This window comes from Macrobrachium rosenbergii, chromosome 51, assembly GCF_040412425.1.
Source record: "Macrobrachium rosenbergii isolate ZJJX-2024 chromosome 51, ASM4041242v1, whole genome shotgun sequence".
NCBI classification, from domain to species: domain Eukaryota; kingdom Metazoa; phylum Arthropoda; class Malacostraca; order Decapoda; family Palaemonidae; genus Macrobrachium; species Macrobrachium rosenbergii.
In genome coordinates, this window is record NC_089791.1 from 32,541,614 (window position 1) to 32,569,468 (window position 27,855).

Here is a 27,855-nt window from a genome sequence, read left to right on the forward strand (position 1 = left end):
AGAATGGTGGCAACGAAGCTTACTGATCTTGCAAATGTTTAAAAAATAACGTGAATAAGTAAAAAATGGGCCGAAGTTTCTCCGGCGTAATCAAGTTTTTTGTACAGCCGCTGCTACAGCGTATAATCAAGGCCAGGGAAAATAGATCCACCTTTCGGTGGTCTCGGTATAATGCTGTATGAGCCGCGGCCCGTGAAACTCTCAGCCGGCCGTGGTGGACTGTGTTGTTACGTTGCCAGAAGCACGATCATGGCTAACTTTAACCTTAAATAAAATAAAAACTGCTGAGGCTAGAGGACTGCAATTTGGTATGTTTGATGACTGGAGGGTGGATGATCAACATACCAATTTGCAGCCCTCTAGCCTCAGTAATTCTTAAGATCTGAGGGCGGACAGAAGAAGTTCGGACAGAAAAAGTGCGGACTGACAAAGCCGGCACAATAGCTTTCTTTGACAGAAAACTAATAATAAAAATCCATGTTAGTATCTATGAAGGCCTTCGTAGGAGAAAGAGGGAGATATTACAGTAGATTACTCTTCTTATCTCGGTGTTTTCTTGTGCTACTTTTACTTGTATATATTGCAGAAGCTTTCGAAAAAGGAAGGTAGAGGCTTAATGACAGCATCGTCTCCCTATTGATAGCTGGCGTATGTACTGATCATTTATCTGTGAAATGCCAACTCAAGTAGCCTGCGGGAGGAGGGAGAACGGAAGGGGTAAAAGGAGAGGGAATGAGAGGTGATGGAGTGGGAAAACGGTGACAGGATGGAGAGTCGAGCCGTAAGAAATGGGTGTGGCATTAGAATGATGGAGGCAGAGAAGAGGGTAGAGTGAAACGAGGAAGACAAGGGGGGGGGGGGGGGGGAGGGGTGCACGAGGGAAAGGAGGACGAAGAATCAAGGAGAACCGAAGCAAGAGGAAGAGGAGGAGCGGTGTGAATAACACAGCAAACTCTTGATGGGGTTTGAACTGGAGGGACGTGGAGGGGAGAGAGGGGGGAGGGAGGGAGGGAGGGGGAAATCATTCTGGGCGTGGGACACGGGGGTCGCATCTCTGCTCCTACTGATCTCGGCGTCAACATCACAACTCTTTGGGGCGGGGTCGAGCGCAGTCGCCAATCTCAGGTCAGTCCTTAGTTTTGAGAATCGCAAATTAGTCTGGTAGGATTTTTAATTACTGATTTTTGCTTAGTTTTTGTTTATTTTTGTTGGTGCTGCTATTTATCATCGTCACTGTAGTGGCTGGTAGTTGCGTTAACATAAATAGAGCAAGGAACCTATTTTTTTTTTTTTATCTTGACAGAGAATGATTTTCTTCTTAAAATAGGTGAGCGCGGGGTCACATTTGCTGGAATTTTCAAAGGAAACCAGGATATTTTATGTGAATCTTTCACTAGTAAAGTTTTTGTCAACATTTCGTCGGAAGTTATCCGAACTCCGTACGCGTTTTTGGCGTATGAGCTTTTTGTGAATTAACTATGTTACACAGCGTTTTGGAATGCCAGTTGTTTAGTAAATTATATTTAACATCAATCTTTGATTTGCAGTGTTTGACATCGATAGTAGTATGTCAGAATGCAATTGGAAAATTAGTGTGAATTCAGGAATGTATCAGTTACGATTGTCCAGAGAATTTTAGCAGAATTGTTTCCCCACATTTTGCTTCTTAACAATACAATGGTATACTTTTTTTTTTTTTACAATGAATTTATTTATTTATTTGAATTTTCGGGTTCAGGTAAGTACTATGATAAAATTTTCCTATCTTGTAAATATTGATCTATGTTTTAGCATGAATTTAGATTAATTTATACATATTTTCCGCCTGGTATGCAAAACGGGATAAGTGTATTATTATTATTATTATTATTATTATTATTATTATTATTATTATTATTATTATTATTATTATTATTATTATTATTATTATTGGTAGTGTGCATAAACTCATACGAAGGGAAGTATAGTATGAACAAAATGAAAATGAAGTTAACAAATAATTCATCAAATCAATAAGTGTAGTATAACAAGCAGTGCTGTCGTGCAAACTTCTCTATAAAGCATTACCTGCTGAAAACTTTGTAAAACGATAAGTACTCTAGTTTTTATCTGCCCTTCTCTTTGTTAATTTATTATTTATTTTTTTCTTTTTCAATAAGTGAGTGGGATCTCTTCTTTCTGTATTTCCTTGTACCTCCTCTTACTTCTTCATAATGAACACCATATTCTTACACCGTATTCTTTGGAAGCTTGAATTTCAAGTCAGTGGTCCCTGTGGTGGGCTTGTTCCATATGAATAGGTTTCATCTTCTGAATAATAATAATAATAATAATAATAATAATAATAATAATAATAATAATAATAATAATAATAATAATAATAATAATAATACTAATAATGTTTGCAGTAGGACAAAGTTGGATGAAAACCATTTACAAAGTTGTGAGGTTATGGATACGAGGAACGTAAATATCTTTTCGATCCATGAAAAATGGTGGGCAGTAGATACCTTACAATCAAGGTCCTTTAAATATATTGTGATTATATTTAAAGGACCTTGCTTACAATTATTTACTGTAGGTCGACTTAGGAGTAACGTACATGACCTGAAGTAACCTCAGGAGGATCAAGATAGTGCTTTATAAAGCTTCCACCCATTTGCATGTTATTGGCGAATTTTCATTTGCTTTGCTGAACTGATTAACAGTATGAATAAAGGACATGTACTCATTTGAACTTAGCAAGTTCTCTACGCTTGAGGTGGGCGGTACAAATAGATTTGGCTGTTACGATTCCTTTTTTTATTTTTTTTTTTTTACGTAGAGCGCCGCTGCTAACGGAACACTATGCCAAGTATTTGAAGCTACGTTCATTGTGCCTATGAAGTCCAGAGTAAGCTCCCTTAGCACCAGGAGAGCCTCTCTAACTGGGGTCAGGTGGTTTACTCCTTTCGACTTCGAGAGTTGAATTCATTCCCCGATTTTTATAGTTTTAACATTTAGGGAAAGGTTTGTGCACTCTGAGTAGAAACACTATTACACAACTACATCTCGGGATAGAAGGGACTGGTGTGAGCTCCGTTATAGATATCTCTTTTTTTTTTTACTCGGGTGAAGAGGCGTGTCTATTATCACTCAAGGAGTTTATTTGGCATTTCTCTCTCTCTCTCTCTCTCTCTCTCTCTCTCTCTCTCTCTCTCTCTCTCTCTCTCTCTCTCTCCCTTATAGTAGTTACAGTAGCCAAGTTGGTGTTAGCTGTTTTTGTCTGCCACAGCTCCCACACCATAAAGAATTAAGGGATTGTCTATTTGTGACCAAGCATGAGGATTACTTTTATTCGTAGCTATGGTGAGAGGGAACATTTCCCGCGTAACAAATTGGAAATGTTCTATCTTTTGTAATACAGTGAGATAGAAATGATAGAAATCACATGACAGTTTATATTCCCCTTCTTAGTTAATATAAACGTAAAAACAAATCGGATATGAGTTCTTTTTGTTTGTTGAATCTTGCCATAAAAAACGATACGGGAAATGGACATGTACTCAAAAGTAAAGTGAGGTCTTGATTATGAATTATGTCTGCGTTATAAAACAGAAAAATTAATGCAGTTATTTGGTAGTTCTTTGATACGCAAATTCAACCATTTGATCTGTAAAATGGCTGCAAGATTTTGCCTGTAAAACGGCGTAAAAGAATTAGTAATTGTGGACAAAATAATGATAGCTGTAGCTATACAACATAATATAGATGCTTGTTGGGTTAGCAGACTAATAATAATTTTAGGTTTTGTCTTCATTTGCAGAAATTCTTAGTTGAATTTTGTAACTGCAGTACTCTCTGCAGCTGTTCTCCAGAGGAAGCCATTTATTAGCCATTGTCCATTTTAGTATTCACTGGCAAGTTTAGTCTTGCGGCACAGAAATAAACTAGGATCCCTTTTTTTTTTTTTATGCTGTCTTGTCACGTTGGCGTATCGTATGTTCAAGCCTTCCCTTAATTGCGGGAACTATTTAAGCCATGCCACAATTTAGCACCTCTTTATTTTTTCTCATGTTAACCAAGCCAGCTACTTTCAGATGTGGTAAATAAATTTCCGGTTTGTTGCCTTATCATTCCATCTTTGTCCGCCAACAGGAACTACCATCTTTCGCTAAATGATTAGTGTTCATAAAATTTGTGTGAGAATTTATCATCTTTAATAAAATAGTTTTTCCGATTCTGCTATGAGGGGCAACCGTGAAGAGTTGAATATTCTTAAAGATTCGACAAGTCTTTTTTATTCTATTCTACTGCAAAAACTAACATAATACGTAGAAACACCTCAACTCAGCGGACGATTTTAAGATTATTTTTTTATATGCTACCATTTTAGATGCGATGCATTTTTAGACACATTTCTTCAGTTGAATGTTAAATGTAAAGTACAGATTATTTTAGATTAGAAACTGTGTGGAATATGTTGCTAGCTGTAAGATATCTAGAAGAGTGGTTCTCAACTCGTTTCAGGCCGTGAACCACCACTCCAATTATAAAAAAATATATTGTAGACCAATTCAGTTTTGAGTAACAATAAATAAAGTGCAGACAATTACCATTCTGAATTGATATTTATTCCGTACACAAGAATTACAACCTGTAGATTGTCATTATATTTTCTTAATAATACCACAACAAAATGAAACTATTGTGCCGGCTTTGTCTGTCCGTCCGCCCTCAGATCTTAAAAACTAATGAGGCTAGAGGGCTGCAGTGGTATGGTCATCCTCAATCACAAACATATAGAGTGCAGCCTCTGGCCTCAGTAGTTTTACTATTTATCATAGGTAAGTTAGCCATAATCATTGACTTCTGGCAACGATGTGGGATGCGACCACCACCGGGCCATGATTGAAGTCTCATGGACCACTTTCTCATACAACATTATACAAGACCACCGGAAACATAGATCTAGTTTCGGTGGCCTTGATTATACGCTGCCAAGCGGCTGTACTTGAAAATAAGTTGCGCCGAAGTCGGCGCATTTTTTACCTGTTTTTTGTACGTTATGATTACTAGAAAAACACTCCAATACACAAATAAGAGGAAAAACATCTTACAACGAATTCTACGGGCAGTGCCAGGCGTAATGGCCGACTCAGTCTAAAAGAAGCACACAGAACCCGCACTCCTGTACGCTGTGTAACACAATCATAGAACCCTTATCTTACAATGAGACGGGTGTTCTTCCGGTTCTGCTGTTACAGTATCCGTTACAACGTCTCATTGCGCTGGATGATGATGGTACATCCTGATAAAGCGTTATGTCTGCTTCAGTTCACCGTCAGTGGATTAATTGATAAACCTGACTTTAACGCAGCAAAGCTACGCTAAAATGGAAAACTGCAGTATCTGCAAAATTTCCAAAATCGAGATATGCCACCTACTGGGTTCGGGAAACACTAATGCACAAGTTACTGCAGTTTCAGATTGATTCTTCAGTGCTTTATTTAGGGGGTCCCATTCGCAGTATCTGCAAAATCAGTAGTAAAGCGAGGGGAAAACTGCAGTATCTACCATTTTTCTCAGTTTTGTATTTTTGCAGATACTGCAGTCTTCCATTTTAGAGCAGAAAGGTTATCGAGGCCGAAAATAAATATTTTCGTAATGTATTTCTTTGCGAGGCCAGTTTCACTAACCACAAATCAATCAGTCATAATGTATTTTACTCGTAAAACATTCTTGGAAGCTCATGAACCATCTACGCACTAGAAACACATAATCAATTATAGAAAATACACATACATATGAAATGTGGTCTTGAGATTTCTGAAGATCGGCTGCTTCTGTGAAACCACAAACCTCCACTGTATTTAAAGGCATGCTAAAGATGGACTTGTCTTGTTTGCGATGGGCGTTTGATTGTTCAACAGGATTCGCGTTAAAAACAGTGATAATAACCTACTTTTATTGTTGCTGTTTTCACTATCGTTAATCCTGTTTTTAGCAACAACAACAATTTGGTTTTATGTGTAGAGATGATCCATAAATGAACGTAGATCGGTCATCATTCAGTGGACGATACAACAGGTGGTAAGAATATTAAATAAATGCCTCGTGGAATCATACACACACACACACACACAGCATGCATATATATATATATATATATATATATATATATATATATATATATATATATATATATATCATATATATGTTACAATAGTATATTATATATTCTGAAGAAACTGAGACGAACGTGGATACAATCAGGCACCAATCTCAGCCTTTGATGAAAGAGGAAGTTTGACTGCCATGTTAACTCCCTGTATTGTGAAATGCCAATCTCAAATTGCAACAAAGCTCAGCAGTCTGATCCAGCTATCAGTGGGTCACAACGCTGCCTGAAAGGCAGTAAAGAAAGGATAAATAGACCAACTCCCATAGAGGACCACGTGGTGTTTTAAGCCTCACAAACCTGGGCAAATATCACAAAGATAGTAATGAAAAATACAGCTAGCGAACCACATATATTGAATAGCCATAACTGTTTGCACATACTGTATAGTCATGGAGATAAGTGAAATAACAGGGAAGAGACGAATTCGAGGCTTAGGATCACAACCCAGGTGAATTACCCCAGAAGACAAGGTCTGCTATTAGGTATAGTAAACATCTTCCACACATGATTTGCAAAATATATTGATGCGCTACTTTTTGCTTTGACGCAAGTTACTGGTCACAGAAGCAGCTCGCAAACCGTGCCAGTAACTTAGCCTCTGTAACAGCCATCTGCAGTCTTGAGTCTGAGTTCCCATGGTTTAGGATACACTCAGGCACGTTTCCTCTCCTCTGAATGGTTGTTTTTGAATAGATAATTCGCTCTTAACTGCTAGTTCTTTACTTAAAAAACTCTCCGTTCCTTCAAAATACTTCATAATAATAACCACCATCCCTTGTCCACACTTCTGATTGGTTCTCTTTATCCTTTCATAATTCCTACAGTAATTTATCTGCTAATTCTCCTGTATGGTCTGTCATTGCCTTTTGATTATTAGTAGAACTTGCATTATTTACCAGCCATGAGTTTAAACACATTTTTTAGGTCCTTAATGAGACTTTTATACCATGAAGTACTGGAATACCATAGCAGTAAAGTAGTAGTAGTTCTGATTGTATTTTGAATGATGTAACAGCATCTTAGTTGTACAGCAATGTAACCCCCTTTTTCCCAGTGCAGAATTGTCAGTCTGTCAGTGTGAAGCTTTTAGCAGAGACTAACATTACAATAGCAGCGTCATAGCAATCCAGCGTCCAGGATATCCATCATGAGATGTGTCAGTTCATCTGTTGAATGGATCTCTGATATCCATCAAGAGATAAACTGAAATATCAGCCCCCCTGATGTTTTTATATTTTCTTTTCCTTGTTATGCTCTTTTATTCTGTGATAGAGTTCTCAACGAGGTTTTGTCGAGATATGCTGGTACTGTCTGAGGTTAAAAATGGCATCGTTTTACTGCTTTTAGCTGTAAGTGACAGGTCAGCTGTCTCGATAAAGAGTCTCCAGTTGTATCAATGTCAACCAGTTGGTTCTCTAGCGTTGTCGTCTCCACGACTTTCTATCTTTCTTTCTTTCTTTCTTTCTTTCTCTCTCTCTTATTTTCCTTCGATCGTTCTTTCTACCTATCTATCTATTTTTCTTTCTTTCGTTCTCTGGTTGTTTGCGCAGTCGAAGATGGGGGCGGAAGTGTGTAACACGACAATTTTTAGTTTTCTGTAAAAGAAACCTGTTGAGATGGCTTTGTCTGTCCGTCCGCACTTTTTCTGTCCACCCTCAGATCTTAAAACTGCACTGAGGCTGAGGGCTGCAAAATTGGTTGTTGATCATCCACCTCAACCATCAAACATACCAAATTGCAGCCCTCTAGCCTTCAGTAGTTTTATTTTAGTTAAAGGTTAAATTTAGCCATGTTCGAGTTTCTGGCAACGCTATGGGACAGGCCACCACCGGGCCGTGGCTGAAAGTTTCATGGGTCGCGGCTCATACAGCATTATAAGTTGTGTATAGAAAACTCGATTGTGTCGAAGAAAGCTCGGCGCATTTTTTACTTATTATTAAAATGGATAGTTCCCTCTTGATTTAAAGCACTTAAGTCGATCCACAACCCTCTCTCTCTCTCTCTCTCTCTCTCTCTCTCTCTGTGTGTTCGAGTCTGCTGCACCGTCTATGAAGCAGTTTCTTTTTTTTTTATTATACTGATAGTTTGATTTGTTGGTGATAGAGAAATCATTCATTTTCAAGTAAGTTTTGCTAACTTTTCATTAGTTTCCCCTGTGATTCAGACTATTCTCGTTAAATATTTCAGGCCTACATGTTTGCCATACCCTAAAGAAATATTTCCGAATATGTCTTCGAAGCATTATGTCCCTGCAACAATTTTTTTCAGTGCACCAAGTAACAAAAAGTTTGTTTGTGTAGTTGTAAGTATGTCCCTGCAACAACTTTTTTCAGAGCACCAACAAGTAACAAACAGTTTGTTTGTGGAGTTGCAAGTACTTAGCTGTTGTCTTATTGTTGCTTTATTATTATTATTATTATTTTATTATTATTATTAGAACCTGAACCATAGACTTACCCGGAAAAACTGCCCTTGTCGAGAAACTTGCAACTAAAGAAATTCCCATATCTTTTTGATTAAGCCTCCGATAAGCAAAATTCCCACTTGTGAAAAATAGAGAAAACGCAGTACAGAGAAATAAAGCAATTTCTGCTCATAATAGCAAGTAAAATTAATGACAAGAGAAAGTTTTTCCATTCGCATGAAGTATTTTTTCTTGAGAGTTGATTTTAAATGATTTCGTCATTCATCGGGGAAAATTAGTCCCATGTTATGAGACTCGAACCCCGTAAGGTTTTAGTGCCGTCAGTGCACCTCACATGGTGCACTGTAGGCATTTCTTAAGGTTCTTTGACTGTACCTCCATTCATATCATCTTTCTTCCATCTTGCTATCCAGCCTCTCCTAACAATTATTTCAAAGTGCAACTGCTTTGAGGTTTTCCTCCTGTTACACCGTTCAGACCTACTTTTACTCTGTTTCCCTTCCAGCGCTGAATGACCTCATGGGTCCCAGTGCTTGGCCTTTGGGCTAAACTCTATATTCCATTCCATTCCATGACCAAAAACCATTTATGTGCATGTTTGTTTAATTAAATATTAGCTTTCTGTATTGTGCTGGCTTTATCTGTCCGTCCGTACTTTTTCTGTCTGCACTTTTTCTGTCCGCCCTCAGATCTTAAAAACTACTGAGGCTAGAGGGCTGCAAATTGGTATGTTAATCATCCACCCTCCAGTCATCAAAGATACCAAATTGCAGCCCTGTAGCCTCAGTAGTTTTTTATTTTATATAAGGTTGAAGTTAGCCATAATCATACTCTGGCAACGCTATAGGTACCAACAACAAAGGCCACCACCGGACCGTGGCCGAGTTTCATGGGCCGTAGCTGAGGCCACCACCTGACAGAAAACTCGATTGCGCCGAAGAAACTTCGGGGCAATTTTTATTGACTTGTTTTTTTATGCAGTCTGTGATGGCAGCGACCATAAAGCCAGACTCTTCACTGGAAGGATGGTCGATTTTATCATTTACCCACAGTTTTCAAGTTCGTAGCTGTGTAGCAGGGCGTTTGTTTGTGCACTTCGGCAAAAGACATGGCCGGTGCGAAATGGTGCGAATTGTTTGCTCTCGTGTTGGCAAGGCCTCCCTCCCCCTCAATTTTCTCCTGACGATAAAAACAGTGGGACAGGCGACTTCTCACGCCACTGCTCCGCCCGGGGGGTAGGTATCCCATCCCCTTGAGCGAGTCGAAGGGTACGTGGTTTAAATCAGGGTATAAATCCTACCTCCTTGGGTGCCACCATTATTGTTTGATCTTGTATCGCCACGTCAAAGTCTTGATTGGTTTTGAAAGTGGAATGTTATCAGCGCGTTGACGCTTCTCAGTATCGGCAGATGTAGATAGATGGCTGACATGAATTTACTTCCTAAACATGATCTGTGCATGTTGTCTGAAGATTGGAATCTCTCTCTCTCTCTCTCTCTCTCTCTCTCTCTCTCTCTCTCTCTCTCTCTCTCCATCGATAATATTTATAAAATGTTTTCAGAAACTGTGAGGTAAAATTATTATTATTATTATTATTATTATTATTATTATTTATCCTTAGTGCAACTGTGGGGTTTTCTGCCACTTTCGTCTCCTTATCCTTGTATTTCATTTCATTTATTTTCTGGAGCAATTTTTCTTGCTGTCCCAACTACTCAACCCCGGCTTTTAGCCTTCCTGGCCACTGACTGGGTGAAAGTGCTTAGTTTTATAGTCTTATATATATATATATATATATATATATATATATATATATATATATATATATATATATATATATATATTCCAATGCAGCACAGAAGGGACGCGTGCTTGAAAACATTGAAATCCACGTCAGAAGGTGAGTGAAACCGACTTTGGACAAGTACTTTCAATAGTTTGCTCTACATTTTTCAAGTTCACTCTTCTGACGTGGATTGTATTATATATATATATATATATATATATATATATATATATATATATAATATATATATATATGTATATATATACATGTAAAATCAGGCAATATTTTACAGAATAAATGCAAATAACGTCTCCCTAAGACTTTTGTACAGACTGCTAAACCACTGTAGTATCAGGCCAGAACTGTATCCACTCAGTTACAGAGGGTATAAGAGGAGAGAAACCAGATATACAACAGTATCTGGTTGGAATCTTAGTGGATACTGTATCATTGTATCCATATCTATGGTTCCTGCCCTCCTTCCCCCACCAAAACTGAGTGGTACACGTTTAATCCTCTTTCTCGACTGGTGTTAGGCAATGTAACATTACAAGCAGGCAATGTTGCTGGTAGAGTGGTTAGTGTCTTGATATGCCTCTCAGATGTCGCGGGTTCGCGTCTCCCCCAGGGCGATGAAAAATCACCGGCTCTGTATCTGCTGCAGTGTGGGGTCTGCGGTGGGAGGTTGAAACCAACATTCTTTGGAAGCTTGGATTTCTAGTCAATGGCCCCTCTGGTGGGCTTGTTCCATGTGAATAGGTTTCATCTATTAATAATAATAATAATAATAATAATAACACATAATAATAAACTCCTCTAGGGTTCAAATCTCTAGAGGAATTTGAATCCCCAAATAAACTCCTCTAGGGTTCAAATCTCTAGAGGAATTTGAATCCCCAAACATTGATGAAACAGGCCAACGCTTTATCCATCTAGCTGCTAATGGTAGTAGGAAAGGACGGGAGCCAGATATGCAACTGTAGATGCTTGGAATCACAGTAGGGACTACTGCACCCCTGACAGAAGTATGACCCCCCACCCTCGCCCCACCATGAGCGAGTGGACATATTCAATCTTCATACACAACAGGTGCAGGGTGATGTGTACATTACAAGCAGGCAATATTGCCCCTCCCTTGGTGCTCTGTTTAGCTGAAAGGGCAAAGTACAGGCCCTCTGCCTGAGTTGATGTTTCAAAATCGTAAGGAGATATATATATATATATATATATATATATATATATATATATATATATATATATATATATATATATTCCATCAACTTATCACTACACACATACACACATATATAACATAACATATTTATATTTATATACTGTATATTATATGTATGTATTATATATTGTATACACACACATACATATAGGTTTTCTCGGTAAATAAGAAATCATCTCCATAATTTTGAAAATGAAAAAGCATTCCGATTAGTGAAACCTTATTTAAACCCAGTAAAACGTTAGATTATTTGCAAGTAGATTCACGTATGACTCATATTTATTAGGAATTGATTAACATTTACTACTTTTATATGTTACACTTAAAGTTATATAATGCCATTCACAGGTAATTTGTTTTCTATTAAGATAACTTGTTGAATACTAAATGATTAGTATATCTAATTATCAATAGATAATTAGATATACTCATCATTTAGTTAAAAAAGTTCAAATCTCGCTTTTGCAAAAGGCCTTTTTATACTACCTTAGAATTTAATGATGGCAAATGTAATCCCCATAAATATTTCCTAACTCTTTCCATATTTATCAGTGAACCTGGCTGAAGGTAGTGTCCGAAATATTTTCTAGTGTTAATTTTGTTGGCTGCTAAATTCGTATGTGCTCAACTCTAAAAAAAAAAAAAAGTCTTGTTATCAGGGAAGAAATGTATGCAAAATGCACTCGTATGCGCTGGACCAAAGTGTCAAGAATAACCGTGAGTAATGACCTTAATTCTTCAGAAAACCAACATTTAGTTCGTTCCCACAAACTACGCCATTGGTTGTCCGTCCTGGCGTACATTTTTTATGTCTGTTTTCTTCCTTAACTCATCGTATAAAAAGGTATGCTCTCTCTCTCTCTCTCTCTCTCTCTCTCTCTCTCTCTCTCTCTCTCTCTCTCTCTCTCTCTCACTTAAACATATTCCATGTGTACACTTTTTTCCTGTTATCGTCCTTAACCATCTATAGTTCCAATACGGGTTCCCTCGACCCTCTGCCTATTGCCTATTTTTTTACATCTTCCTCATAATCGTCCATCATATCGTTCCTTCCTGCTTCTCTCGCTTAGTCCACTTGTTAGTAATCATACCGCTTGGTTGCTTCTCTCTCTCTCTCTCTCTCTCCAACTCCTACTCACAGTAACAATAGTCGAGGGATCCGGGACTGAGTTGACAAGAAGCACAAAGTAAGATGATCCCACAAGACGCCAGCGGCAGCTGGGATGTTAACTGTGTCTTTAAAATGAATTTTTTACTTTTTTTATTTACTCGCGTGATGTTGTCTTCCTTATGAGACTTAATTTTCCTTTCACACGGCACTGCCGTATCTCGTCGGTGTCGTTAGGTCTTATGCTCTGCTGGGTTCCGTGGATTGATGGTTAGTGGAATGACATAATTTTTTCTTTGTAACTTTTTCTCAATGGCTAGTTTTGTTCATTATACATATATATATATATATATATATATATATATATATATATATATATATATATATATATATATATATATATATATATATATGTATATGTATATAAATTATATATATATATATATATATATATATATATATATATATATATATATATATATAATATATGTGTGTGTGTGTGTGTGTGTGTGTGTGTGTGTGTGTGTGTGCGTTATACTCTTTGTATCCCATTCCTTTACTTTTTACATTTCTGCTTTTTTCGCTGGATTTTTAATGTTTTATCTGCTATTTCGTGAATTAAGGTGTATATTGTGGTGCCTTCCCACTGTCTATGTTTCAGTAATTTTTTTGTTTCCTGCCATTTCTAAACGTTTCGGTATTTTTTGTTTCCTGCCATTTCTAAATATGTTCCAGTATTTTTTGTTTCCTGCCATTTCTAAACGTTTCGGTATTTTTTGTTTCCTGCCATTTCTTAATATGTTTCTGTATTTTTTGTTTCCTGCCATTTCTTAATATGTTTCAGTATTTTTTTTTTCCTGCCATTTTTAAATAAGGTTGAGTATTTTTTCCCCCTGCCATTCCTTAAATGTTTCAGTAGTTTTTGTTTCCTGCCATTTCTAAATATGTTTCAGTATTTTTTGTTTCCTGCCATTTCTAAATATGTTTCAGTATTTTTTGTGTCCTGCCATTTCTAAATATGTTTCAGTGTTCTTTGTTTCCTGCCATTTCAAATATGTTCAGCATTTTTGTTTCCTGCCATTTTTAACATTTTCCAGTATTTTGTTTCCTGCCATTTTTAAATAAGGTTGAGTATTTTTTCCCCCTGCCATTCCTTAAATGTTTCAGTATTTTTTGTTTCCTGCCATTTCTAAATGTTTCAGTATTGTTTGTTTCCTGCCATTTCTAAATGTGTTTCAGTATTTTTTGTTTCCTGCCATTTCTAAATACATTTCAGTATTTTTCTTTTCTGCCATTTCTAAATAACTCTGTCTGAAAAGAAAGTTTTTTTTCTTAGTTGTCTGAATAAATTTCCATCCATTTATTTAGACGAATTCGCGTGTTTCAGGTCGAGAGAGGTGAAAATGATGATAAATAAATTGGGGAGAGCAAAAAGGGGGAATGAGAAGGAATCCAGTAAATAGAGTGAAACATGGCTCATGTGACACCTTTAAATAAACAGAAAGAAGAATGATGGGAGCAAAACAAAGAGTAATAAGTCCTAACTAGGCTTGTTAAAAAGTCCGAGCAATATTAGATGTTTGTTTACTTTAGTTACTGTACAAGCAGAGGGAAAGACTGGGTGCTGCTTCACACATTGTGCTTGTTGACTGCCTTGTATGCACAGATGAGTCTTGTAAATGCTAGATTCTGATCCTGATGACCTTTGATGAGGATTTTGCTTGTCATTTGCATGTTCTTGGATTTTGTACGTATGGGACCCGTTTCATACAATTGGGAGCTATGTTTGGTATTTCTGAATTTTGGGGAGATCGTTCGTCTTTCCTAGAGCATTGCAGCGTCCCTTAGGCTCCTAGCTGCAACTCCCTGTCATTACCTTTACTGTACCTCCGTTCATATTCTCTTAATTCCATCTTACTTTCCATCCTCTCCAAATAATTCTATCATAGTGCAACTGCGAGGTTTTCCTCTTGTCACACCTTTCAGGCCTGTATACTGTCAATTTCCGTTTCAGCGCTGAATGACCTTATAGGTCCCAGCGCTTGGCTTTTGGTCTAAATTGTATATTCTATATACTAGAGCATTGGTATTATCTGATGAATTTTGGATCAATCGTAGGTTTGTATATAACGACGTATGACCGTTGACTGGCCTGAAATGCATCAGGTCACTGCATGTTTTTTCTTTTGTTCATTATCGCCACAGTTGATCTTGCTTCCGTGCACTGAATCAGTAAAAGATGGAATATTTAAGATATAGACACGCCTAGGGAAAGGTTTTAGCTTGATCTTTTCGTCACTTAAAGATAAATGTAAACAGAGCTAGTCCCTATTATCTAGTATATTACAAATCCAGTTTAGTTAGCCTGCGATAGTAATGTTATACTTTCGAAGTGGACACAGCGAAAGTTGGGGTTAAAATCTCAGTAGTCGAAGCTGTAATGTTTGAATCAAAGCAGGCACAAACACGCCTCATGAAGAGTAGAAGATTATTGCATTTATATTCTGGATATTTATATTTTGAATTTTGAATTTTTATGTCTTCAGAGAGATATACGACCTGACAAGTAGATTAACTCAGTTACGCAATACCTGTTTTTATGGATTTTAAAGGTGAAACTACCTTACAGATTTGAGTTATCAACTTGTACGGATGTTACTTTCACTATCAACGTTCCGATTAAATTACAATTTTTTCTTTTTATTAAACTTTTGGTATTTATTTGTCAAACTCTTTTATGATCATTGCTTAGTTTAGCAAAACCTGGGGTATCTCAGAATTCTAAATCGCATGTAATGAACTCCTTAAATTCTCTAGAGAAAGTAAAAACAAGAAATTGGTAAAATATTTTTAACAAAAGTGTGTTCCACGATAGTGAATGGATTTGATGAAAACATGAATAACGAAGCTTGAGGTAAGTTTATCTCAGGCCAGATTAGCGCCAGTTCTTAATAATACGATAAGAATATTTAATGTCAGTATAAATTCCAGTCATAGGAAGAAGGCGGAATAGAGTGTAGATTACAGTCTGCGCAAGTGTGTGGTGTTGAGATTTAATGATATAGTCATCCTTAAGCTGACAGTGTTTTTCTGTTACAGGAAAAGGTACATTTTCTGTTATAGGAATGGGAGACTAAAAGAATTGAACTGAAAAATCTACGTAGTAGCCCATTACAGAGATGTAGAGTTTAAGAACTTGTATATTTTATAGACAACAATAATGATAATAGTATTAATAATAATGATAATAAAAGCTGCAAAGAGAATTGTGAAACATACACTTGTGTTGCTGACATGAGAACTCTTGGGGGAGCTAGTATAGTATTTCTTCAAAGGTGGAAGAATTATTAGGGTTTGTATAGCAGCTGCCCAGTTTCAACAAAGAGTGGCGCAGACAGTACATGAACCTTTGTTCTGCTTGGCATAAAGGACGAGCTTAACACAAAAGTTCTTTAAAAAAAACAAAAAGATCTATGAAACTCTCTCTCACGCAGTGTTTCACAGACATTGTGTTCTATATGACAAAGAAAAACAATGAGAGCGCTTAGGTTGAAGGGAAAAGATGCATGTCATTACTAAGGTCTTATATTCAGCAGCTAATATTCTCATTTACTGAGTTTTTCCTAGGGCAGAATGGCAAAGAAATCGGATTTTGATAATGATTTTATTATCCGGTTTAACGCTAGATGAAAGGTTTCCTTAATGGGGGTAATTTTACTCAACATATGATTGTGTTTCTTTTCTCATGCCACTGTTGTCGTTATGAAACTGTGCTTGACAGCTGCGTTGTCTGGGAACCCACCTGCTGGTATCGTTTACTGTTGATCGGCTGTGGCTGTAAATCCACGGACCTCACTCAGCTGATGTAGATCAAATACTTCAGGATGCCTGATTGCATCATATTGTAATCACTCTATTATATTCAAGGAACCCACAGTTTTGATTGAGTCTTAACCAGAATTTTAATGCCTGTTAGTAGCAATGGAAACGGTAAACTTACTTTTGAAGTACTACCACTTTCACGCACCATGAGCAGTCACGCTCGATGGAGTAGTAGCAGTAATACTGCAGTTGCATTCGCTTTAAGTGACTTTAAATTCAGATTAGTGGTTTTTTTTTTTTCATTGCTGTGTTAGTGTTCTTGATCTCATCATTTCTCGAAAGACTGAAGGACGTTCGTTATTTAACAAAAAGGCATCCCTGTTATCGCCTGGGAGTTTGACGACAACCAACTCTTTGTTTAGAGCAGAGACAGAGATTGTTTTCTAGTCATTTTCGGTATCCTCAAGATAAACTCCTCTTACAAAGAGAATTAGAGACTCTGACGCTAAAACTGTGCAGACAGGATGGTTTGTTTTCAAAAGACACGGAAGAAATTAATGGGAGATAAGGTTAAGTCTTCAGAGAATCTATCAGTTCTGGTGGTTGGTTTAGATCAGTGGTTCTTAACCTGGGGGTCGCGCCCCCCTAGGGGGGAGGCACGAGCCTTAGGGAAAAATTAAAAATTCTCTGATAATACTCGTTATTTTCTTAGCAAGAATGAAGAACTAATATTCAGAAGTTTATGAAAACATGCAAAAGTATCGCCATACAACGTTAGTTTCCTGTTGTCTACTACTCTAGTTAGACCATTTCGGCATACCATGCTTTGTAATTATTTACCTCCCTCCTTGTCCCTCGGAACCCGTTCTCTTTCTCTTTTTTTTTTTATTTTCCTTTAAATCTGGGAGGGAATTTTACCCAAAGATGCAAGGGGTGCGTGGAGAGAAGGACCAACTCTTAGAGGGAGCGTGGTAATAAGAAGGTTAAGAACCACTTGTTTAGACTGAGCCGGTCTTATGCCAGTAGAGGCCTGGTGGACCTCCAGGCTCTGCCCAGTCAACAGACGCGTTGTTTTTGAGATCCTGATGCTTGTCGGTATTATTGTTTGTGCAGATGTATCACAAGTAGCTGCGCATTGAAGATTATAATTATTATTATTATTATTATTCAGGGAAGTCGTGAATTAAGAGGAACACTCCAACCCCTGTCCTTGAGTGCGATCGACTCTGACTATGCTCTACGCCACACTGCTGTTGCTTCTCGCAGTTTCTGCGTAAGTATAAAAAATTATTTTCTGTTGTGCTGTTATTTCAAATATATAGATATTTTTTTAATCGAATATACACTTAGATGAAATTCATAGAATTTCATAATGATTTTTCTAAGTATTTGCATATTCGAACTTTTATCGATTTAGCTTGAGAAGAGAGAGATCAGGCATTCTAAGATCAGTTGCCCCCTTTCCCTTCCCCAGAAAAAAAAAGATGAAAAGGAAACCTGATACAAAATAATTTGACAATTTCGATACTTATCATTCTCTTGTGAAGTGTAAAAACAGAACGAAGATAAATATTCCTTTCATCTCTGCAGATATTTTACCAAATATGTGTGCTGCGAGATGACAAGGGTGTTGCGACTTCTTTGCCTCGGCCAGCTTATTCCTCAGTGTTCCAAAGGAAATGTCAAACACAAGCGCATTTATTTCCAAGAGAATAAGAGCACCTTGGAATGCCGACAGGCCTCTTGTATTTCGACACTTAAATTTTGTCTTTTTACCAGTCAGTTTTCCCATAGATCGTCACTAATGCTCAAATGGCCCAAAATTGGGTAATCTTGTAATTTATCATTTCAGGCTGCAAGAGATTAATTCGTAGTTAATAATATTTTACAATCGTTTGAGAAATCTTCGAAAAGTCTCGCACTTTGATCTAGCTGCGCAATATGTGCGTGTAACTTTGACTGAGATCCAAAAGTTTCGTCTGAGACACCACAACAAACATATATATGTAAATGAGAACGCTGCCGCACTAAAAATGTCAGGGATAAATCTCCGTTACCAGACGTTGTCTCATTGCGTTTTTGATAAGATTATCACTATTTTCAGACAACGATAAGGCCGGTTGTGTTACAGAGTTGATATCTCTGACAATAATATTTTGTGTTCTAGTCTTGGTGAAACTGAACTCTTCAGGAGAAAAACTTAGTTTTGTTAGACCAGTGTTACGATAAGGGTGCTTATGTTATAGAGTTGATATCACTGACAATAATATTTTGTGTTCTAGTCTTGGTAAAACTGAACTCTTAAGGAGAAAAACTTAGTTTTGTTAGACCAGTGTTCTTAACCCTCAGGGGGCGTCAGCAATTTATAGAGTTGAATCACTGTAAAATTCTGTAATTATATTCGTTATTCTTGTAATCTTAAGAAGCAAAAGTATCTCACTAATTCACTCCCAAAAGAAAAACACCTTCTCTTTCTTTCTTTTTTTTTCTTTAAATCTGAGGGGAATTTCACTAATAGATGCAACGGAGGAGGAGGGCGTGGAGGGAAGGGCCAACTCTTGGAGGGGGCGTGGTAATAAAAGAGTTAAGAAGAACCACTGCGTTAGATTGCATGTTATCTCCGAAGTTTAAATCTGGGAAGGTTTGGCAAATGGAACATGAGTTTATCTCTCTCTCTCTCTCTCTCTCTCCAAACAAGAATTTCACTAGCGGATCCAGGGGTGGGGGCACCTGGGCATGTGTCCCCATGAAAAATAATGATAAAATAATAATCATTTAGATAATAATAACATAAATAAAATTATAAAAATGGGAAAAAATAAAAACTATTAAAAATAATTTCTCTTTATTTTTTTATATTTAAATCTATATATATATTCACTAATAGATATATATATATAGATAGGGCGTGGATATATATATTATATATATATACCATTATATATATTATTTATGTATGTATAATGTGAAATAAAAAATTTTTCTGGATTCGTTAGGAACCATTTGCGCTCTCTCTAGGGAAGAGCTTGATGACCCCAGGCGAAGGCCAAAAAGTGTTGTCGAAGTTGGAGCAGTCCGATCCTCAAGTGAGACCATCGGTTAACAATGGTATGTTTTTAACTTGTCACGGAATGGGCCCTGTTCTTTCCACCTCTCTTTGTTAGGTCATTTTTCTATGGTGAATTGTGTGTAGTTGAATTTTTGACAGTGATACCTCACTCAGGCAACTTTCAAGAGCTTTGAGGTAGTTTTGGGAATCATAACAGTGAATCAAGCAAGCATAATATATATATATATATAAATATATTTATATTATAAGATTTATATAATAACATAAATATATAATATATAAAATATATTCGTGTAAAATATGCAAAAACTTAAAATATATATATATTATATATATATATATATATATATATATATATATATATATATATATATATATATATATTCGTGTATATATATATAAGCAAGCATGTATATATATATATATATATACATACATATATTTATGTATGTATATATATATATATATATATATGTGTGTGTGTGTGTGTGTTTTGTGTGTGTATTTATATATATAACTTCATTTGTTGTTATTTTAACCTTGTTTATCAGTATCAGTTTGTTTATATTTATTTCTCTTTCTTCACCGTTGTTGTATGTCTCTTTTTAGTTCAGTGATCAAGTCCACAGAAGGATGGACAAAAGCAGTCTGATAAATAATTTTACAACTACATTTCGTCTTTATAAAGATGGTATTACTTTCTTCTTTGATAACTGAAACCACGGCCCTGTCCTTTTATATTCTTTGTATATATATTTTATATATATATATATATATATATATATGATATATTTATGTATATACCATATGTATATGTATATGTAATGTATATGTATATGTTTGTATATGCAATGGCTCTTAGCACATTTCACCAATTAATTATGTTTGTTGATTTTTTAAATCTTCAGAGCCGACTACAGCGAAGGTGCAAGCCTATGTGAGGAATATGGACGTCGATGATGTAGACATGGTTAGTGAATCTTTATTTTTTATAAAAAGCTGTGTATTTAATGCTTTACTTAGCACGGCTTTTCTTAAAAACTCGTTCTGTTTGTTTAGCCTGAATGAACCAAGAATTTGAAATAGTTCATGCATTTTTAGGCAACAGTAGGATAAAACCACTTTTCCGGTAGGCTGTCCCAGTTGGTCGTTTGTAGACTGTTATTCAAGTACCACTCTGATATTCACGAGATTTACTGGTATAAAGTTTGATGGATTAAAAACAACCTAGTGTTAATATTTAGCATGACGAAAGACCACACCTCTTTAAAGTTAGTTGAAAATTGATCTCTGTTATAAATATTTGATTACTGTATTAATACATTCGTTCATTAACTCACTCATTACAGAAAATAACTCTTGACATGACATTCCGGATGCGATGGAATGACCACCGCTTGGCGTTTGATGTACCAGGTAAGTTTTAAGTTGTAGAGGTTTTGATCTAGCTTTAACATTTCTTCTGTGTCATGAAGTCGTGGAGTAAACTTATTTATATGTGCACATTCTCTTAAACAAGTATTCATATTTGAAAACCTGATATTCATATATCAGTATATGATAATTTTTTATGTAGCTTTACAAATTATATATTTTTTGAGAAGGCAAAACCCATCTTTGTAGCTTGTAGCTCGGTAATGATGATTAGATTTAAGACGAGGTAATCACCTGGAGTTAATTTCAAAAACATAAGGTGGTAATTTTTAAAAATTTGTACTTTATTTCCATATATAGGAATGATTTTCTTGACAGAACATGTCACATGACCATTAGAAATACTGAGTACACAGACATTGCATCCTGGATTCTTTTTGGCGCTGGAATTAACATTGTTTTAATTGTTCTTCAAGACGTTAACAACGTAGTGGTACTGAACCCAAAAATGGCTTGGCTCCCCGATGCTTTCTTCAAGAATGCCTTCACCACTCAGTACAAGTCAGTTCATCCAGAGAACTACCTCAGGGTGTACCCTGACGGAAACGTCACTTACAGCACGAGGTAAATGTCCTCCTTTCATATTCTCTTTCTTCCGTCGTGCTTTCCACCCTCTCCTAACAATTGATTCAGAGTGCAACTGTAAGGTTTTCCTCCTGTTACACCTTTCAAACCTTTTACTGTCAATATCCATTTCAGCGTTGAATGACCTCATAGGTCCCAGTGCTTGGTCTTTGGCCTAAATTCAGATATTCAATTCAGTTTCTTAGATGTCTTTTGCACATTCAGCAGCGCTAGTTGTGTGTCATGTAAAGTCCATGTGAGCACAATCTCTCCGTAAATCTTCAAGGAAATTGAGAGTTAAGATTTTACTGACGTTTATCGGTAGGTAGGGGTTTGTCAAGAGTAGTGTCAAAGTTTTGTTTATATTTATAAAATAGTGAAGTGACAGTGCCTGCAGTGAAATCCTACACTACTCTGACTTCAAGTATCATAAACTGCAAGAAATTTTTGTCTCTACAACAGTTCTTCCTCGGAAGTGAGAGTTTATGTAATAATGCTTCTAGTTAAAATGAATTTCGATATTCAAACACAGCCTACGTAATGAATACTCAGATTTGATACTTTAGATCCATTTAAAAGCCTTGTTAACGAATACATTAAAAGATATTCATATATTTCCCTATTGATCCTTCTTTTTCGGGTATTTTGTACTTGTAAATCTAGTCTACGTTCAAGTTTTCCTCCTGTGATCCTAAAATTTGAAAATGGTTTACATTTAATCGGAAGAGTTTATGATGGTATTTAAGGTAAAAAAAAAAAAAATCCTATTTAAGTCATGAGAGCGCATAAATTGTTTAAAGGTTTTTATAGTGATGGAGAAATATCGGGACTGCTAGCGTATGTGAAGAGATCTTAACGAGCTGTAAATCTCTTATGCTGTTGTCATTCCCCATAATACAAACCCATTATGCAGTTACATAAATTTAGATGTAACAATTAAAATCCTAGCAAAATTGAATGGTGTGTTATTCTGATTTTGCTCTACCGTTGCTTCAGTTGAATTAACATCTTTTTGTCTGGACATTGTCTAGGTTGAGTGTGGCACTTAGCTGTCCCATGAATTTGGTTCGATTTCCCCATGACACCCAGGAGTGCCAGATGCAGATTGCCAGTTGTAAGTAGTCTTAATTTTTATCGTAAATAACATGTAGATCTGACTTCAAGTTAAATGGTGGCCAAGAATGTGTTACTGCATAGCTACATAAGTGACATACTTGACAAATTAAAGCTTTAAATACTTGTATGATGGAAATAAAATGCATTTCTGACGTAGTGATAGAGGAAGGCAAACCATCATCCTTTCTTACAGATGGCTACACCACGAAAGACTTGATTCTGGTGTGGAGAGAAGAAACACCTACCGAAATTAGCCAGTTCCTTCATGGCGGAAGATTTTCTCTTGATCGATTTGACACAGGTTACTGCAACTCGAGAACTTCTACAGGTAACTTTTGCACTTTTTCGAGTTTGAGAAAAGGGAGAGATAGAATGCAGTAACTTTGAACTTTTTATAGTCTGGGATAAGGAAAAGATAGAATACATATATATTTGGATACGGCATCTACCTCATGAGGTTGCTAACCCCACCCTCTGCCCCGTGTCTATTCAAACTTCTTCTCGCTTACATCTGGCATTCGGTGGCCACTCTAAGGGTTGGCCAGATCCAGCATTGCTAAAAACTGCTGATTTCTGTAGATTTTGGTCATAGTGAAAATAATGACATATTGATAACGCTTACTTATTTGGTGAACGCAGTATAAGTGATCTCATCCTATTTGTCATATATTTATCTGTAATTTGAGATTACAAAACTCCAGTTTGATATAACTTCCTGGTTTCAGAACTTACACATTTTTTCTTGTATAGTCTGGAGTTGTGTTCCAGAAACTCATATAATGAATTGGTCATCTTGATAACCTTTCAAATGCTTTATTTTTGACACCATGAAAATACTAAGTGGAACAGTGTTCAGGAACTTAATGTTTTGTAGAAATTTTGACAAAAAAAATTATGAATGTTTCACGTATAAATATTACATGTAAGCTTACATGTGTCAAAGCAAACAACCGAGAAACCATTCATATTCTACCAGAAAAATATTGAAATATTTTACCAGAAAAATATTGAAATTGGATGTTCGATCTCATTTTAAATGTCAGTGAGGACACTGCATGTGTTATGGAAAAGTTCGTAAAATTATTAAACTTTGGAGTTAAGATTATAGATAATATTGTTTAAACAGTGTATGTTTTCATTACATAAAAAAAATTTTTGTTTCAGGTATCGTTTACATAAAAAGAACGTGTACATTTTTAAAAATCATAATTTTCTAGCTGTACTCATTGTCTTTCAATGCTTGTTAGCTGTCCGTGATGAAAATATTCCTTATCGCATTCACTGTATTACCATGTACAGTATTTACTTTCCCTGTCTCGCTGATATAAAATGGCGCGAAAATCATTTTTTCTGTCCTCCTCAGGTGACTATTCTTGCGTCAGCGTCTCAGTGGTCATCAGACGAGATTTCGGAGCCTACCTGCTGGAATGGTATCTGCCAACTATCTTCCTCATTGGTGTGGCATGGTTCAGCTTCTTCATTCCCTTTGAGCAGTTCTTGGGACGTCTTCTTCTCACTCTCATTCCACTCATCAGCTTGGCATCATTCACGAACACATTCACCAAAGGCCTGGCCTCCGTCCCGTACATCAAGGCCTTCGACATCTTCACTGGCTTCTCGCTCTGCGTCATCTTCCTTACTCTGGTCCACGTCGTCGTCTGCTACATTAAGGGTCTCAAGTCAAACTACAATGTGACAGAAGGGGTAAGTAAACAGTAGACTCTACTAAGTTTATTCTTTGTATCTTGTATGATAGTTTGAGTACAAAAGTACATTACTATAGTGATTACATATATATATATATATATATATATATATATATATATATATATATATATATATATATATATATATATATATATATATATATATATATATATATATATATATATATTTATATAAAGTAGCACTGCAGCTTTACTGACTTTATCTTAACAGATCTGCCCGAGTCTGATAAAAATTGATAAAAATATTTTGTACTTAATGGAGAAACCTGGTAAGTTTGATAGTGTTACCGGACAGTAGACTGGGGCTCTCTTGTTTGTGCTTGTGAGGGAATAGGAGTGAATGAATGAAGACTTGAGAACTGATAGCTGAATGCTCCTTCACTGTAATTCAATTATAAGGAATGTGTAATATGCTTTTGACAGTCAAAAAAAAGGAAGGAAAGTGAACAAAGGTGGATTCAAAATTTGTGCATACAAATGTATGATCATTCCTCACCAAGGCTTAAGAGATTACGTGGAGCACAGAAAAGATACTGATGTCTACTGACGAAGAAATGTTTTGAAATAAGGACTTAATTCTAATATTTTCATTTGAAAATGTGGAGATTTGATGACGCTTATCTGGATGTTTCCAGAAGAGTGATGATCCAGAAGAAGGCGCCAAGAACGTGGAAGTTGAAGAAACGTCAGGATTCAAGAAAGTCCTTCAGAAGGCCAAGGGAAAGGCAGAGTTTCTGTCGCGCACTTTCCTCGTGGGTTTCTACATCGCCTTCCTCTTCGTGTATTTCGCTGCCTACTGTGGCACTGGTTAGTTAGCTGTTGCGTATCCAGTAAAAGAAAGTCAGCAAGTAATGCCTGTTTCTCGTTCGTCCATCAGATAAGGCCTGATCTTATTAGTACGTTCTTTTCATGGTCCCATATCTATCTGTTTCTTTAACTGTAGAATTCAAGTGATACCTTTTTAAACAATCGACCAATATTGCGTGTTGATTCAGTCATTTGATGGAAGTTGTACTTGGAGTTTTAGTTTCTGACGTAAGTATCGCTCAGTCTGCATTTCTGTAAGGTATTCTTCGTGTAATAGACGTGTCATAATCAGTGAGAAAAGGAATATTCAGTTAGATAAACGTAGTCATTTCCAAAATTTAGATAAACGTAGGCATTTCCAAAATTTGGAACGCAGTGAAAGAACGTAATATTTTGTAAATTACTAAAAGAGGCTTTCTTGCACAATGCACGCTTCATGTTGTCAGCACTGTGAAACGAAGAGACCATCTTGAGGTCAATTAAAGCGTCTTTTAAGGAAAGTTTCTTACGTGTCTGCAAGCAAAATGCCTTATTCTTTCCTCATACCCGGAATTAAGATAAAGCATATATAGATGTTCTGTTGTTACCTGGAACTTTTCTCATAATGCAAAACGATTTGCACTGAGCATCTGTTGTAACTTCATCCATTAATCGAGGTTTGAAACAGTCCAACAGTTTTGGTTCTTCGAAGAATAATTGTATCGAAATCTTTGCAGGAAACCGGATCAGTGCCCGTAAAGCAATAAAATTATTTTGATTTTGGCATTTTTCAATTATGACTTCAATAATTAGAGATGAAACATTAATTTGAGGATCAAGTTCTTCCTTGAGTCGTACAGGATGTTCCGTAATAATTGTAACGGTAAATCATAGTTACATCATATAACTTTGGTCATTCCTTTGATGTTCTCAGAGATCATAGTGTTCAGTTGGCTGTTCATGCCTTTGTCAAAGCATAACAATATTTTGGAATTTTGACCGTTTGTAAGTAGGCGTTACATTTGTACATTAGCTTTTAAGCATCTGTTATAAAACAAAAGATATTTGTTTGTGTGTTCTAATGATGTGTGTCTGGGACTAGAAGCGTACTGCGAAGTACATTTTATACATTTCTTATATATGCATCGCATGATAGTTTATTCTTTGTATTTGCCAAGAGGCCATGAACTTAACCATATAACAGTCTCCCGTAGACCCATAGACCAGAAAAACAAAACTTGAAAAAGTGTAGAAACAACACAAAGAATATAGAGGTCAAGTTAAATAAATAATTATGGGAAAAGGATGAATAAATATTAAACAAAAGAACAAATGAAAAGAATCTGTGCCTTAGTGTTGAGTTGAGGATAACTGTGGGTATGATAGCTGGACACATGTCATTAGAAAAAAAAAATTTAGGAACATAGAATGTTAAACTAACCATCTCTTTCGTTTTCTAATGTGCCGAAAACTCAGATACTTACCTGCCCAGTTCAAATTTTGTAACCCACTTTTTTAATCTTAATTTATCAGTTTTAGGTATAGGACAAAATCGTTCATCGAGAAAAAGGGAGTTGGCCATTAAACATGAAAATTCCCGAAATGGGAAGATCATTATCTCTCACATCTCACGTCTTCACTAAACTTATATCTGTGCAACTGGTATGTCATTCTTTCTCCACAGGTGGCTGTACCATTTTTAAAAGTAAGTGAATGCTCAGTCGTGACATATTCATAATTTCTTATCATTTATCAAGGAGCAATTTACATATTTTACAATATTTTCCTAGACTTACATCCAGTAGCTTCTCGGAAAAGATTAGGATGTACATTGCTTCTAAAATGTGTTAGGCTGATACCTGTATTTTAAAGTGTAGATAAATAATTGTATGTGTTGAGCTCGTAGTGTAATTTTTGTATTTGGTAGACAAGATTTTTTGTATCATACCTGCTTGCATCTCGTAGTTTCTGTTGCACTAGAACTTTAGTTGTATTCTTCACAATTCTAATTCTCTGGCAAAACAAATCACTGTGCCTCTCTTTGGAGCTTTGGTCCTGAAATCTGGTCAGTGGTCTTAATTTTCATCTGACTAAATATAAATTGTTGCATATTAAGATGTGTCCTTCGGTTAATAGAAAGAGGAGGATGAATTGTTTACTTCCACTTTCATATATTTAACAGAAGTTTTAGAATTAGTTGCATTATATTTGAAAGTACTTGATAGTTAGAGTGAAAACATCAATGTCTGTTTGTAAATTGTCTGTATGTATAGTGAAATAAAGAATATAAATATTTAGTCCCCAATTATGTTTCCAATTTCTTACATATATGTTAAGAGAACGTCATTCCTCGCTCAAGCTAGGAAATGTACGCAGAGAAATTCGGTGAATTCAAGTATTGGAAAAAATGTTCGAAAATGAACTGCCAGACCGTCGACGCTGGAAATTTTACGAGATTCCCGTGAGAATTCAGCACCTCGTGGGTACAAGACCTCGGATGCTCCTACGCAAAACTATCTGTGGTGGGACAGGAAATGGCGTTAGGAAATGCTTCCCAGTGAGTTAGCCTGAAGTGAAAAATCATCTATATGGAGAGCCAGACCGCTTGCCATGGATGCTG

At 36.2% G+C, this 27,855-nt stretch overlaps 1 protein-coding gene across 2 annotated transcripts; it reads left to right on the forward strand.

The window, feature by feature from the left end:
• Positions 1-1,029: 1,029 nt before the first annotated feature.
• LOC136833302 (glutamate-gated chloride channel-like) lies at positions 1,030-27,532 on the forward strand. Of its 2 annotated transcripts, none has more exons than XM_067095248.1 (10): positions 1,030-1,125; positions 17,710-17,811; positions 19,557-19,646; positions 20,517-20,578; positions 20,958-21,024; positions 21,459-21,606; positions 22,638-22,720; positions 22,916-23,050; positions 24,086-24,426; positions 25,085-27,532. In XM_067095248.1, exons 3-10 carry the CDS (start codon positions 19,568-19,570, stop codon positions 25,259-25,261), a joined length of 1,092 nt encoding a protein of 363 aa, XP_066951349.1. In that variant the 5' UTR covers positions 1,030-1,125; positions 17,710-17,811; positions 19,557-19,567; the 3' UTR covers positions 25,262-27,532. The 2 variants fall into 2 exon arrangements, with proteins under 2 accessions (XP_066951349.1, XP_066951350.1); XM_067095249.1 differs by having other exon boundaries at positions 25,088-27,532.
• Positions 27,533-27,855: the final 323 nt, after the last annotated feature.

Excerpts from the sequence above, each read along its gene's own strand:
- LOC136833302 (XM_067095248.1), top strand. The coding sequence starts at position 19,568 with ATGACCCCAGGCGAAGGCCAAAAAGTGTTGTCGAAGTTGGAGCAGTCC. Across the intron at positions 19,647-20,516 it reads GAGACCATCGGTTAACAATG|AGCCGACTACAGCGAAGGTG; the intron begins GTATGTTTTTAA and ends TTAAATCTTCAG. Across the intron at positions 23,051-24,085 it reads CAACTCGAGAACTTCTACAG|GTGACTATTCTTGCGTCAGC; the intron begins GTAACTTTTGCA and ends TGTCCTCCTCAG.